The sequence below is a fragment of the Cydia pomonella genome, chromosome 8, assembly GCF_033807575.1.
Source record: "Cydia pomonella isolate Wapato2018A chromosome 8, ilCydPomo1, whole genome shotgun sequence".
NCBI lineage: Eukaryota > Metazoa > Arthropoda > Insecta > Lepidoptera > Tortricidae > Cydia > Cydia pomonella.
Window position 1 is genome coordinate 36,072 of NC_084710.1, and position 13,452 is coordinate 49,523.

General features: G+C 37.5%; 1 protein-coding gene across 1 annotated transcript in view; it reads left to right on the forward strand.

Moving 5' to 3' along the window:
- Positions 1-2,343: 2,343 nt before the first annotated feature.
- The window catches only part of LOC133520345 (proteoglycan Cow), a 32,398-nt gene continuing 21,289 nt past the window's right edge, over positions 2,344-13,452 (forward strand). Inside the window, exons 1-4 of the mRNA XM_061854718.1 lie at positions 2,344-2,785; positions 3,783-3,953; positions 5,863-5,908; positions 12,476-12,578. Coding sequence (XP_061710702.1) covers positions 2,477-2,785; positions 3,783-3,953; positions 5,863-5,908; positions 12,476-12,578 — 629 coding nt within the window. The 5' untranslated portion in view covers positions 2,344-2,476. The remainder of the gene's footprint in view (positions 2,786-3,782; positions 3,954-5,862; positions 5,909-12,475; positions 12,579-13,452) is intronic.

Consider the following 13,452-nt stretch of genomic DNA (forward strand, 5'->3'; position numbering starts at 1 on the left):
CTGAAAAAACCAGACAAGTGCGAGTCGGACTCGCCCAGCGGGAAAAGGGTTCCTCGAGTTTTGGCTTTTCTAGCCGGAACTTTTTTGGTCCCATACGATCGACCTTTTGATCCTCGATAATAATGAGATCGATTGGCGATAAAAAATAATCTCGCAGACCTTTTCTCTCGCACCCTGCTTAAGTGCTTAGCTTGTTCTGACTACGCCTTTTATACGATAAGTTTTTGTTTGTGCAATAAAGGTTTGATAAATAATAATACCGTATGTATTCGCTATGTGCACCACTGTCACGCCACCTAGCATTCACAAATCTAGCGGAAAACGTCAAATCACTACATCTTATAAAACGTCCCCCAAACTCAAACACTACTGAACAGATTTTTATGTGGTTTTCACCTATGGATTCTTGAGGAAGGTGTATAATTTATTAAGGTTGTTTTGTGAAGGTGGTTGAAATATGACGATGTTTGCTAACGACGTCGGAAAAAATGACTCTGTCTAGGTGCTTTAATCGAAACCTGTAACAGGAGCAATAAATTAAACTGTAGACTGTACTCTTCAAACTCACCAACATTTGTTCAGTAACTTTAAAAAATAACTTATGTTTTAATTTTTATTACACATTGAAGTTAATTCTAAGACGCAATGTATTGCGAATTTTGTTACGTTTAAAGCGTGACAAGCAACGTCAAACACACGGATGTCAGCGTACATTGAAAATAATATTAAATTTGTATGAAACGGATAAAATCTAAATATTTCATAATTTTTAAAAGTTGTTAATAAAAAGTTATATCGTTTTAAGAGTACAATATATGGTTTCAATTTTTGCACGTGTTACAGGAAACACCCGGTATACAACAATTATATAAGTACATATGTATATATAAATGACAAAGGAACCCATAACAACGACAAGGAGTTTAAAATAATATAGGACCTTCATGAAATAGAGAAATATTGTTCTTTTAATAGGTTTTTAAAAATGGGATGGGAATTTGTACGATATGTTAAAGACGCTAAACTTTGTTAGTGCCAAATTTTACCACCGCATGCGCTGTGATCGCTTTACTTTAGCCCCACCATGCACTTCGCACGTAGCCAATGCTAAGATATACGCGCAAAAAATCTGGCACAATCTTATTTGTAGAGCTATAATATAAATGAAACTATCGACTCAGCTTGAATCAAATGTGTATCTACAGCGACTGTAATTATTTAGTATCTATTCATAGCATTTTTTTTTATACCACGACATTGGCAAACAAGCATACGGCCCGCCTGATGGTTAAAGTCACCGTAGCTTATGGACGCCTGCAACTCCAGAGGTGTTACATGCGCGTTGCCGACCCTTTAAAAATCTGTCATTAGCAAGCCTCAACTCAACGCAATGACTAGGTGCCATCAACTGCTTCCATTTACGAATAGAAGGGCGCGCCAATCTTACATTGTGTTGTGAGGAAACCGGACTCATCCCAATACCTAAGGCCTAGTTTACCCTCTGGGTTGGAAGGTCAGATAATAGTCAGATGGCAGTCGCTTTCGTAAAAACTAGTGTCTGCACCGATTCTTGGGATTGGTTGCCAAGCGGACCCCAGGCTTCCATGAGCCGTGACAAAATGCCGGGATAACGCAAGGAAGATGATGATTACCCGGGACTTTGTCTGTGGAGAACTCGGTAATACAAACTTTAAACCTTTTTAGGTCAAATTCTACTTAATTGTAATCCTTATAACCACTTGTCTGTGTTGTGTGTGATAATTGCACTACACCACCACCATACATCAATAGATAGGTATCCTTCCTTAGTCGAGCTCTACTACAACCTTGAAGGATATTTTGTGCTACAATTAATACGAACACTTAAGTAAATAGTTAGCTGCGATGCGCATATGGCACCCTTTGTGGGTGTGATCGCAATTCCCAGTATAGGTTAAGGCCGCCGGCCGTATGGCAAGCTTTTATTGTTTGTAGGAACGTAGTAGTTAGTGAACATTCTACTGCTGTAGAACGTAGTAGTTAGTGAAATAGTGAACATTCTACTGCTGTAGAATGTTGAGAAATGAAAGGCAAGTCTGCGTGTTATGCCTACGTACTTCATATAATCTAAACGTCAAATGGACGGTTCTAAATCTAAGACCATGATATTAATAATTACTCTTCCGGCCCAATTCGAAGAATGATTAAAACACGTTTAAGATCTTGGAAAGATCTTTGATAGATCGATAACTAAACGACATGTCAAAATTGACGTTTATTTCGATTCCCCTGTGATCCCAATAAGATCTATCCACCTACGATACTCGTATTTCTAACGTCAACGTGACATTGGTTGCCCGAATCGAGCTGCTTCTGTCAATTATACGGCATACTACAAACGATATCTAATTGGGAACTATGGTTATCTTATCTTTTCCGTATTTTATTCTTCGAATCGGGCCGTCTGTCAATTATACGACATATAAACGATATCTAAATGAGAACTAATCTAAACCAGAACTTATCGTTATCGTATCTCATTCTTGGAATCGGGTCGATAGGTACGGACCGATTGAATTCGGGGATTTATTGGAAGAGCCGAATTCAGGTTCAAAACAACCCAGAACCTAAAGAAAATAGATTGCAATCAGTACGCAGTGATGTACGTACAGCGGCGGCTGCGTGCCGCGGATCGATCGCGCGGCGCCGCGGCGGCTCGCCGCCCATTCGCAAGCTTCGCACGGCCCAGCGTAACGTGACCTCTGCAATCCTAACACACGCATATTCAAAGACTACAAATATAGTGGTTTGTAAGATTTGTGGTCGTTCACATACGCATCTGCAAGTTAATCCGGTTTAATTCCTCTGCGGCATCAGACATCGATTGTTTTCCGTGGACCCAGCGGAGTCGTGACTGAGTCGCGGTGCAGCGGGATGGAGGCTCGCGAGGCAGGGCGCGGGAGGAGGGGCGAAAACTGGATACCTTGGGACGAACGGGAGTAGACAGCGCGTAGACAATACACTTTTTACAGTACATATGGGGCTACTTTATAGCACTAGTGCGAGAAGTAGCATATTACGTTACTGTGTCGAACATTTAAAGGGCCATATGTACTGTAAAACGTTGTACGATACATGTGCGAATAGGTAATTCGCAACTCGTGTCGATTTAAAACACTCCCTTCGGTCGTGTTTTAATTTATCGCCACTCGTTTCGAATTTCCTATTTTTCGCACTTGTATCGTAATGTACTATTATGTATCTATAAGTTTAGTGGGGTAACTGTTCAGGTTCGATTGTAACTACTGTAGACGATGCTGAGGATACGGAGCTTACAATTATTACAACATACGAAAAACGTAAATAAGAAAAAAATATGCTTTAAAAGAATCATGTCAAGTTTTTCGATTTCTTGAATAGTTATAGAGAGATCGTCTCTTGAAATTTTATTTGGGGTTCGCAATTATATCATGCGTCAGAACTCTTCGTCGTATTTTATACAGTTTGCTAAAATTAACTTTTATAAGTTATTATAACAATTAGCATTTTTATGGCTCATGACATTCTTTAGACTCTAAGGTAAATAAAATGTAGGTAGGTGGTTATTAAGACTAGAGTCGTTGAGAAAACAGTCTCTAGGAGGCGGCGTTCATGAAGGCAACGCTCAAGAAGCGCGCAGCCTTCATTGCTATTCACCAAAGGCTACGCTGTAAGCCGGCCAGCTTACCTCGGCCTCGCTCACGCTTACTTGCCAGTGATCCCGCGGTCAGTCTACAGTGGGTGCTCTTTACAACCTTCCTTAGATTGGCGGCGGGTGCGCGAGCCGCAGTGTGCGGCGCGCCTCCACGCCGACCGACCGTGTCCACGCAGCAGTCATGCGCGGTGTGTTACTCGCGCTGCTGGGCGCCGTGGCGCTGGGCCTGCCCGCCGCCGCGCGCCGCCTCGACCAGGACTTCGAGTTCGACGACGATGCGGTCAGCCTTGCCTTCAGTTCAGGGTCGAAGCAATTACAGCTAATGGCGGCCCAGGGGCGCCCCTGGGCTTCAATAATGCTTTGTGAACGTTACGATCCCGAACCGGTTGAAAGCAAAAATCGTTAAGAGGAAAACCGCGAAACGATCGTTCTTTGCCCTGGAGAATGGAGGATAATAAATATTGCCGGATAAACATGTATCATAAGCAAAATTGGCTGTAAAGCTAGAGTAAATAAATAGTACCTAATCAATTTAGGTACGAATTAAATCCTAGAACTGCCCTTTTTATCCGTTCTGTATGGTTCTATACCGATATTGTAGGCATTTCTGAATAGGCAAAACCCGTCCAGGGCAAAAAATGTTTTACGACTTTCTCGATACCTATTGTGAGCTACCTATTTCTATTACTGTACGTATGTATGTTAAAGTGTTTGTGATGAATACGGGCGCTAATTAGCGCGCCTTTGTTCGTGACCCGGAGGATTACGGGCTCAGCCTTCGTATTTTCGCCAAAGAGAATAAATTCGGGAGCACCACTTTGCTCGCTCGTCAATTATGAACGCGAGATGTTCGTTCCACGTTCATTCTGTATGCGCGGGGTCTATTAGAGCCTAGTTTAGTTGATGGAGCGTGAGTTATACGAGGTCATTGCGTCCCTTGGGCCTTTTGGTAGATATTATATGTATATACCTACTTAGTACTCGTACTCTGTTTTGGGTAATTCAGTTAACCCATATACTTATTCCCGATTTCGTCCAGCTAGTAAAAAATCACTCCTGCTCATTAAAATTAGAAGGAAAAAGAGCTCGTAACTTCAAGGCGTCTATAACAAAAACTCATTCGGGGCCCATGTCCCATGTCAAAACACACTTAAAAAAACCATGCAATCAGTTGTAATAAATAACTCGTTACAATTACTTTAAAAGTTCAACCGATTTAATTATTGACTCTATTATTTATAATTATGATTACAAGTCCAATTATAGAAAAAAGCGGCCAAGTGCGAGTCGGACTCGCCCATGAAGGATTCCGTACCATTTATGACGTATTAAAAAAAACTACTTACTAGATCTAGTTCAAACCAATTTTCGGTGGAAGTATGCATGGTAATGTACCTACATCATATATTTTTTTTAGGTTTATCTTTCTCTTATTTTTGAAGTTACAGGGGGGGGGGGGGGGGGACACATTTTACCACTTTGGAAGTGTCTCTCGCGCAAACTATTCAGTTTAGAAAAAAAAAATATTAGAAACCTCAATATCATTTTTGAAGACCTATCCATAGATACCCCAAACGTATGGGTTTGATGAAAAAAAAAAATTTGAGTTTTAGTCCTAAAAGTATGGGGGGTTCCCCAAATATATTTTTTTTTCTATTTTTTGTGAAAATCATAATGCGGTTCATAGAAGTTTGAACAGTATAGTTCCTATAGTATCGGAAGAAAGTGGCTGTGACATAAACGGACAGACAGACGGACATGACGAATCTATAAGGGTTCCGTTTTTTGCCATTTGGCTACGGAACCCTAGAAAAGAGCCTTCAATTCACCTTTCTAATTCTCATTCCCATATATAAAAGATTATACGACGATTATAGACCAATGATATTATGCACAATCTAAACGCCATTTAAGGCAAAGTGGTGATGATTCCTAAAAAGGTAGCATTCGTACAGTGGTCATATCTTCAATATAACATGCTCGTACGCAAAGGCTACCCACGAAAGCTGTTGCTCGTTTCTTGTTAATTCATAAAGATAATAATAATCTGCTGAGCCTTCAAGATGGTTGTAGATAACGACTTTTGAGTTCCTACATATCACGTTTTGCATTTAAGTGGATTAGCCACAACTAAATAGGTAACAAATGAAGCAGGGGATCTTGCGCTGACGGTGGGTGATGTGTTGCAGGAGGGGACGGCGCGGCGCCCGCGGCGGTACCTGTACGACCCGAACAGTACGTACCCATGCCTACAAGACAAGTAGATAGTGGATCTACTATTCTACGGCCCTATTCGAAGAATGCAATACGATAACGATAAGTTCTGGTTTAGATAAGTTCTCATTTAGATATCGTTTGTATGTCGTATAATTGACAGAAGCATGTCACTTTGACGTTAGAAATATCGTAGATAGATCTTATTGGGATCACAGCATGCAATGTATGAGCCATAATAATTTTAGGTCGTAACCACTCGTAACTGCCCACTCACTTCAAATTTTTTTTAACACGCTTTTATTAGGTCGACCTGTGTGTGAATATGTAATGGAATCTAAGGTAACTAATTTAACCATCTTCCAAGGATCGTAGTGTCATGAGAATTGGCAGCTGTATGTAGTTCTGATGACAATACAATAATATGGTACTGTCGAACTGATTTCATGATGGAGCCGGAAGATATGAACTGGAACTTCATGATGGAACATCGTATCATAGATGTGTTTGGATTTGTTAGAAAAGTTTTGTAATGAACTTTGACCAGGTTTAGGTTTCAAGGTCTGATGATGAAGCCGGAAGATAGGCACGGGCATTCCATGATGGAATATCGTATCATAGTCATGTTTGCACTTGTGAGAAAGGTCACGTAATGGACTTTGAACACGATCAGGTTTCAAGGTTATAACAAACCTAATATATATATTGACTTGGAAGTTTTTCATTTATCTCAAATATATCCTGAGCAAAAAGAAGGCCGTGAAATTCATATTTTTGGTTTTTACGTTTATTTACAAAAACGTGTTTTTCTAGTGTTTTTAAACTATTAATTTATTTATGGAGAACTCGAGCAGGATTTTTTAGGTTTATAGAACTTTATTTTCTCAAAGAAATTATACATTTCACTTCAGAGAAATTTAGCTAATACAGAAATAAATTTTAAGTAAGTATAGCGAGTGTGTACTCACTTACAAAGCACTTAACCAAAACTTAAATCTAGATAAAAACTACAACGTATGTTTGGTTGTTAAACAAAACAAAGTTTCTTACGCGCACAACGCGTAAGAAACCCCTTTAGTATAATACTTGCAGATTGTTTAATTACCTATTACCTATACAAACAATAATAAAACAATAATTAGTTATCTAAGTATAGATAAGGTAAGTTCAAATCAAAGACAACAAAATCAGTGAACAGTGGGTAGGGAAGGATCTACAAATTGTTACCCCAAAATATACCAGTTAGTATATATTGTATTTTCAGAATATGGGAATAAGGTCTACAATATTACGCGTGCTGATTTTGTTTACTACTTGACTGTTCCTTGAGCCGTCCATCTTGAAACTCCCAGGGCCGGATTCAAATGTTTTTAATTACAAAGTCTTTTAATTTTTTCTTAAATTTATTTATGTTTTTGCATTCCTTAATATGTGTGGGTATTTTATTATAGAACTGTGCCCCTTCATATCCAATGTTTTTTTGTCCAAATTTAGTGCGCGTGGGTTGGAGGCATAGACTATTGGAGTTACGTAAAGGTCGTAATCCTAACTCAGTTTTTGTTTTAAAAGTTATTTGCGATTTAATTTTTTTATCTATTATTTTTCTTATAAGTATGCATATATTATTAAAATAAAGCTGGTTGAGATTCATTATTTTGGTTTCCGAATAAATTTTAGCACTTGGTGTAAGAAAGTCATATCGAAAAAGTGTTTTTACTATTTTATTTTGGGCTATCTGTAGACTTTTAAGCGTAGTCTTATTCGCACTTCCCCATATCTCTACTAGATAATTTAGGCGAGACTTCACTAGAGAGTTGTATATAGTGTATAGTACCGGGCGCGGAAAACAGTGCACAGTATTAAAGAGACAGCCTCGTAGTGATGATAATTTATTTTTCAATTTATTAATATGAGGTTTCCACGTTAGCTCGCTGTCAATTATGAGTCCTAAATACTTCTCTTCTGATGATTTCTTTATTTTGATTTTATTTATCGTCAATGGTGTTTCATCGTTGACTTTTTTGTTTTTAGCTTTAAATATCACGTAGCTGGTTTTTTCTATGTTAATAGTAAGTAAGTTACTTTGGTACCAGTTGTATAGTTTATTGAGATCATCTTGTGCCATTGTTTTTATTTCATCTATCGAATGTCCAAAATAAAACACACATGTGTCATCTGCATACAGACTAAGCTCTCCTCGTAATGGTATTTCACTAATGCTATTGACATATATTAAAAACAGAAGTGGCCCGAGGATAGAACCTTGAGGGACGCCGCAAGTAATTTTTTGAGGAGAACTTTGTTCGTTTCCTATTTTTACAATTTGAGAGCGATTTTTTAAGTATGATTCAAACATTGCATATGCTACGCCTGTAATTCCTATGATTTTAAGTTTTTCCAATAGGAGCTCGTGGCTGACAGTATCAAAAGCCTTTTTAAGGTCAATGAAGATTCCCAAGGCTATTTTCCTGTTGTCTATATTCGTTTTGATATTATTAACTAGATCGATCGTGGAGGATAGTGTACTAGATTCCGGACGAAACCCATATTGTTTGTCGAAAAAGAAATTAATTTGTGTTAGATAACTATTCAAACGACGGTAGATGATCTTCTCAAGTATTTTTGACAATACGGGTAATACGGAGACCGGTCTATAATTCCCAGGTTCCGTTTTGTTTCCTGATTTGAATATTGGTGAGACCTTAGCAACCTTTAGTGAGTCTGGGAAAATGCCATTCTTTAAACAGTAATTAATGCATTTCGTCAGCTTTGGAACCATATTATGTATTATACATTGAATAGATTTTGTTGTGATTTTGTCTATACCAGCACTACAGTTCGAGTCCAAATCTTTAACAATTTTCGATACTTCTTCTTCATCGCAGGATATTAACTCTGCCATTTTGTCAGTATTACCGTTAGCAATGTTAGTATTATATGTACTATCACTTGCCTTATATAGATCTTGTGATTTTATTTCGTCAGCTAACTGCGGACCTATTGTAGCAAAGTAGGTATTAAAGTGCTCACAAATTTCCTTTATGTTGTCGATAGTTCCGGTGGTTGTAGTAAGTTTTGAAGGAATGCTGTCATCTTTTCTTTTGTTATTAGACAGAGTTGATATCAGTCGCCACATTTGTTTTGGATCGTTCTTACATTTTATGAAAGAGTCATAGTAATATTTATTCTTGCACTTTTTGGTTAATATTGTAGTCTCATTTCTTTCCTTTTTATATTTTGATAGTAACTCGTCGCTTTCAGGGTTATTTTTCAATTGTTGCCAGAGTTCATTTCTTCTATTGATTTTTTGTATGATATTTTTATTTATCCAGTCCTGCTTTGGAGCGTTCATAATTTTCGTTTTTGTTATTGTACTACTTTTTATCATGTTTTTTTATAGACTCATGTAATGTTTCAAAATTAGACTCTAAAGCCCTGTCAAAGCCCTGTCCAGCTAATTTCTGTAGTAACTCGTAATTGATCGCCTCGTACTGTGTCTTGACATGGGTATTTATCTTGCTATTTTTTAATTCAAGAATAATTTGTTTATGATCCGATATTGCGGAGTCAGCCAGTGCTATATGAATATTTTTACCGTTTAAATTTGATAATATATGATCCAGGATGCTGTTCGTTGTTGAAGTCGATCGCGTTGAGTATTGTTTGTCTAATTGATTTAAAACTTTGTATCCGTTTTCCTTAAGCATGCCAGTATATATCTTAGAATCCAAATTTTCTTCTAATAAGTTTATATTAAAATCACCAAAGATAATAGTTGGTTTTCTTTGTGGCAATTGTCTCTCAAAGTCTTCAATGAATGTATTAATATTGGTATCGCCGGGTTTATAAACTAGTCCAATATTTAGGTTAAATTTATGTGTGTGTATCCATAAGTAATTATTTCCATTTATATATTGCCCTCCAATCAGATTGTGTTGCAAATTTTTATGTATATAGATAGATACTCCGCCGCCTCTTTTGTCAGTTCTGTAGTTATAATAGTGTAGGTAGTTAGGAATATCTAGGTAAGTTGCTTCCTCCTCCGATTTTATCCACGTTTCAGTAAGCAATATTAGGTGGACTTGTATACTTAATAATTTTACGAGACATTTTAATTCGTCCAACTTCCCATGTCTTACAAGACTTCTTATGTTGGCGTAGAAGAAGTTGAATGAGCCTTCTATAGGTTTTAAGTCATTGTAGGATGTTAGAATCTGGTAAGATATTAGTTTTGGCTCAAGTCTTGTCGTGTTGTCGGTGTATCCTTGCTGTTCATGCTGCCGTCGTTTTTTGGCAGCGACACAATCTTGGGATGTCCCCTAATATATTTGATGGTTAAGTTTTTTTCCCCATTTTCTATTCTGTTTGAGAGTTGCTCACGCAATTTTTTCATGTGTGTCTGTTGAGCTTGTGTTTGATCCGAAAACAGTTTCACTTGATCGTGTTGGTAGTTATTTCGTTTCCGTAGGAGGTCTATTGCGGTTCTACTTGCATCAAAACATACTTTAAGGGGACGATGGTTTCCTGGTTTGTATTTCCCAATTCGCAGAACTTTTAGCGGTTGTGGAGCGTCATCAGCCTGAAGCACTAATTTTAAGATACTGTCAACTGCGTTTCGGTCCTGCGCTAGTCTCTCCTCGAAAGTATTAGCTGAGGCTTCAGCAACACCCACTATTACAATGTTTTTTTGTCTCTCCGACCGTTCCGCTATCTCATTGATGAGTTCATCCATTGATGTTTGGAGAGTGCCATTGTTTTCTTGTTTCTGAAAAGCGTCTACTTTATCTTCAAGAAGTTTAATTTTTTCTTCCGCTTGGTGACACCTTTCTTTCATATCTGACAAATCAGTCATCATCTTAGTATGTTCAGCTGCGAGATTGTCAGTAGTGGTTTGGATACTATCAATTTTGGATTTAATTTGTGCCATATCGTCATGTACCGATGAAAAGTATTTACTTTGTGAATCTGAAAACTTTGCAAACATGGTTTCCATTTTTATCGACAGATTTGTAATTTCTCTTACACACTCACAGTCCGACTCTGGATTTTTGCGCTTACGCAGCGGCGTTTTTTCATCCAACTTTGCTGAGCTCGACAAGTCGGGTTGCGATTCACTGCTACGTACTCCCATACTATCCTTCGACATGCTTGCCGATAATTTACCTTAAGTCGTTGGTTTTAGTGGCGGTCAGTATAGGCTCCTGGTGTAGCTGTTGTGTGAGAGAGGTAAAAAATCGCAGCTGTCTCCTTTACCCGAGGTGATTAGCAGCGTTTCTCGCACTGATTTCACTTTAAAACGTTGTAAAGTACTTTATATGTTTAAATTGCAATTTAAGTTCTAGTAAGCTTTAACTAAAGTCTGTTTTTGGAAACACGCAATTTTATATTTATTATTTAATTTTGCAACACGTCCACTCGCGATGCTTACCGTCCTGCTTACTTTTTCCGGGTGTAATTTATCAACACTCGTTGGGAATTTCCTGCTATTGATATTTTCTTTTAAATAAGTATTGCAGGCTCAGGATCGATTCGTCCCCAATCCTATTTCGTCAATTTCTTAACTTGTCATTTATTATTTTAGTGTTTTTTAGTTTAGTATTTTATAATTTATGTTAAACATGATGTTAAAATATTTTAATTAAGGAAACTGTAAGTCTAGTTTTAAGAAAATTTCCAGTCTTATATATAAAGACTGTTTGTTTCTAAAATAAATAAATAATAAAATAATTCTCAAATGGTCCACTGTTCCGATTCGTCAACAGTCCTACATCGTCACTTTCCTGTCTTGTCCACATTCCTATGTGGTCCACAGTGCTAACTCGTCCACATTTCTATGTGTATGGTCCACAGTGTCGGCATTGGTGGAGGTTAAATCACAGGTCAACACGAATTTACCGTTGGTACAAAACAACAGCAAATTAAATGAAAAGTGCAGAAGTTATCTTATTTACAACAGGAAAGTTATCGATCTCGAAAGTTTGTGACTTAGTAAAAATTTGGCACTGATGTATACATATATGTATATGTATAGCGTATAGCGAATTTAATTTTTGAATAAATTATTTTCTATTTAGATATAAGTGTGAAACAATTTGCGAATAAAAATGATAATGTATATAGCTTTTTACGATTAGAATTAAAATTGTGAACATATGGAGCCCATTATACTTCATATAAGGGGAGGTATTCAAAGAACAACAGCAGAGTAGGTAAAGAAAACATAAACTCGATGTACCATTTTATTCGGATCAATAGTTATGCCAAAGGTTGTTACGCCAATAGTTGTTATGCGAAGTTAAATAGGCAAGACAAATGTATGCGTCATAGTTTCCGAGATATAATCGAAAAACCGAAAAATGGGACTTTCAAACCCTTCTTCCCCCCCTGGCTCTTGAGCCCTCGGGCTACAATCGAAGACTTTTGATATGTTCACCTCCTAACTAGTCCAAACAAAGTTACGAAGTCAAAATTGTGTTCCAAGTATTTCCCTCTATTACTTTAAGCATTCGTTACCTGGCCTATATGCAGATATTACTGTCAAAAATTTAAATCTAAATGAGCATGCATTTACCCGTTGTGTGCTTGCAGGCCCGCTGTGCCACGCGCTGGTGTGCGCGCGCCGCGAGCAATGCGTGCTACGCGACGAGCGCACCGCGCTCTGCGCAGACCGCGCGCGCCTCTTGCGCAACGGGTATGATAAAGATAGTTTATTACAGGGATCGGAACCGGTTTTTTGCAAAAACATCGAAACAACCATATATTTCGGTTTATTTTATACTCAAAATGTAGGACTCAGTTGTGTTTTCAGATAACGAGTTCGTATTATTTGATTGCCTAATTAGAAATGAAGTAATTAACAAAGAACGAAAAAATACCGTTTTCGTTCCCATACAAAAAATACCGGTTTCCGATCCCTGGTTTATTATTCAAGTAGGAATATTACAATGCGCTTATGATGGGGAAAAAATGTTAAACTCGCGTCAGGTCACGTGACCGACAGATTCGTCAGATTGAAAATTCGTAAGACGGACACGTGACCTGATCGAAAAACTCCATTGTGGCTTACTAGAGGAAGTAATGAAGAGTCGTTGAAATTATGGATGGAAGTTGATTTTTCTGAGAGATAAACTTTTTAATGTTAAATAATTGTAATAGTTCTGAAGTGTTACATTTTTAATGTAATATAAATTGTCATGTTTGTTTACGATAGCGCAATAAATTAATATTGTATTTTACCACATAAATGATAGTACTTTTACTGATAATTAAAGCAATTCGTGCAAAATTATTCCCTCAACATACCAAAATATCAAAAATGCACAACGTTAATATTCAAGTTTTCACTTCTGCCGGCACTCCCGGAGTGCAACCCGTTCTTTTTTTTTATATTTTTTGATTATATTCATTTTATATATACTTATGTGTTTGAAAATGACGGCAAAATTTTGCATTTTTTGGACTATTTCAACGCTTGTACATAATTCTTAATATATGAAAAATATAAAAAAAAGGTTGAAAATTTTAGAAATCTTTTTTTTGCGCTTTCGTCGATATGCACGGAGGAA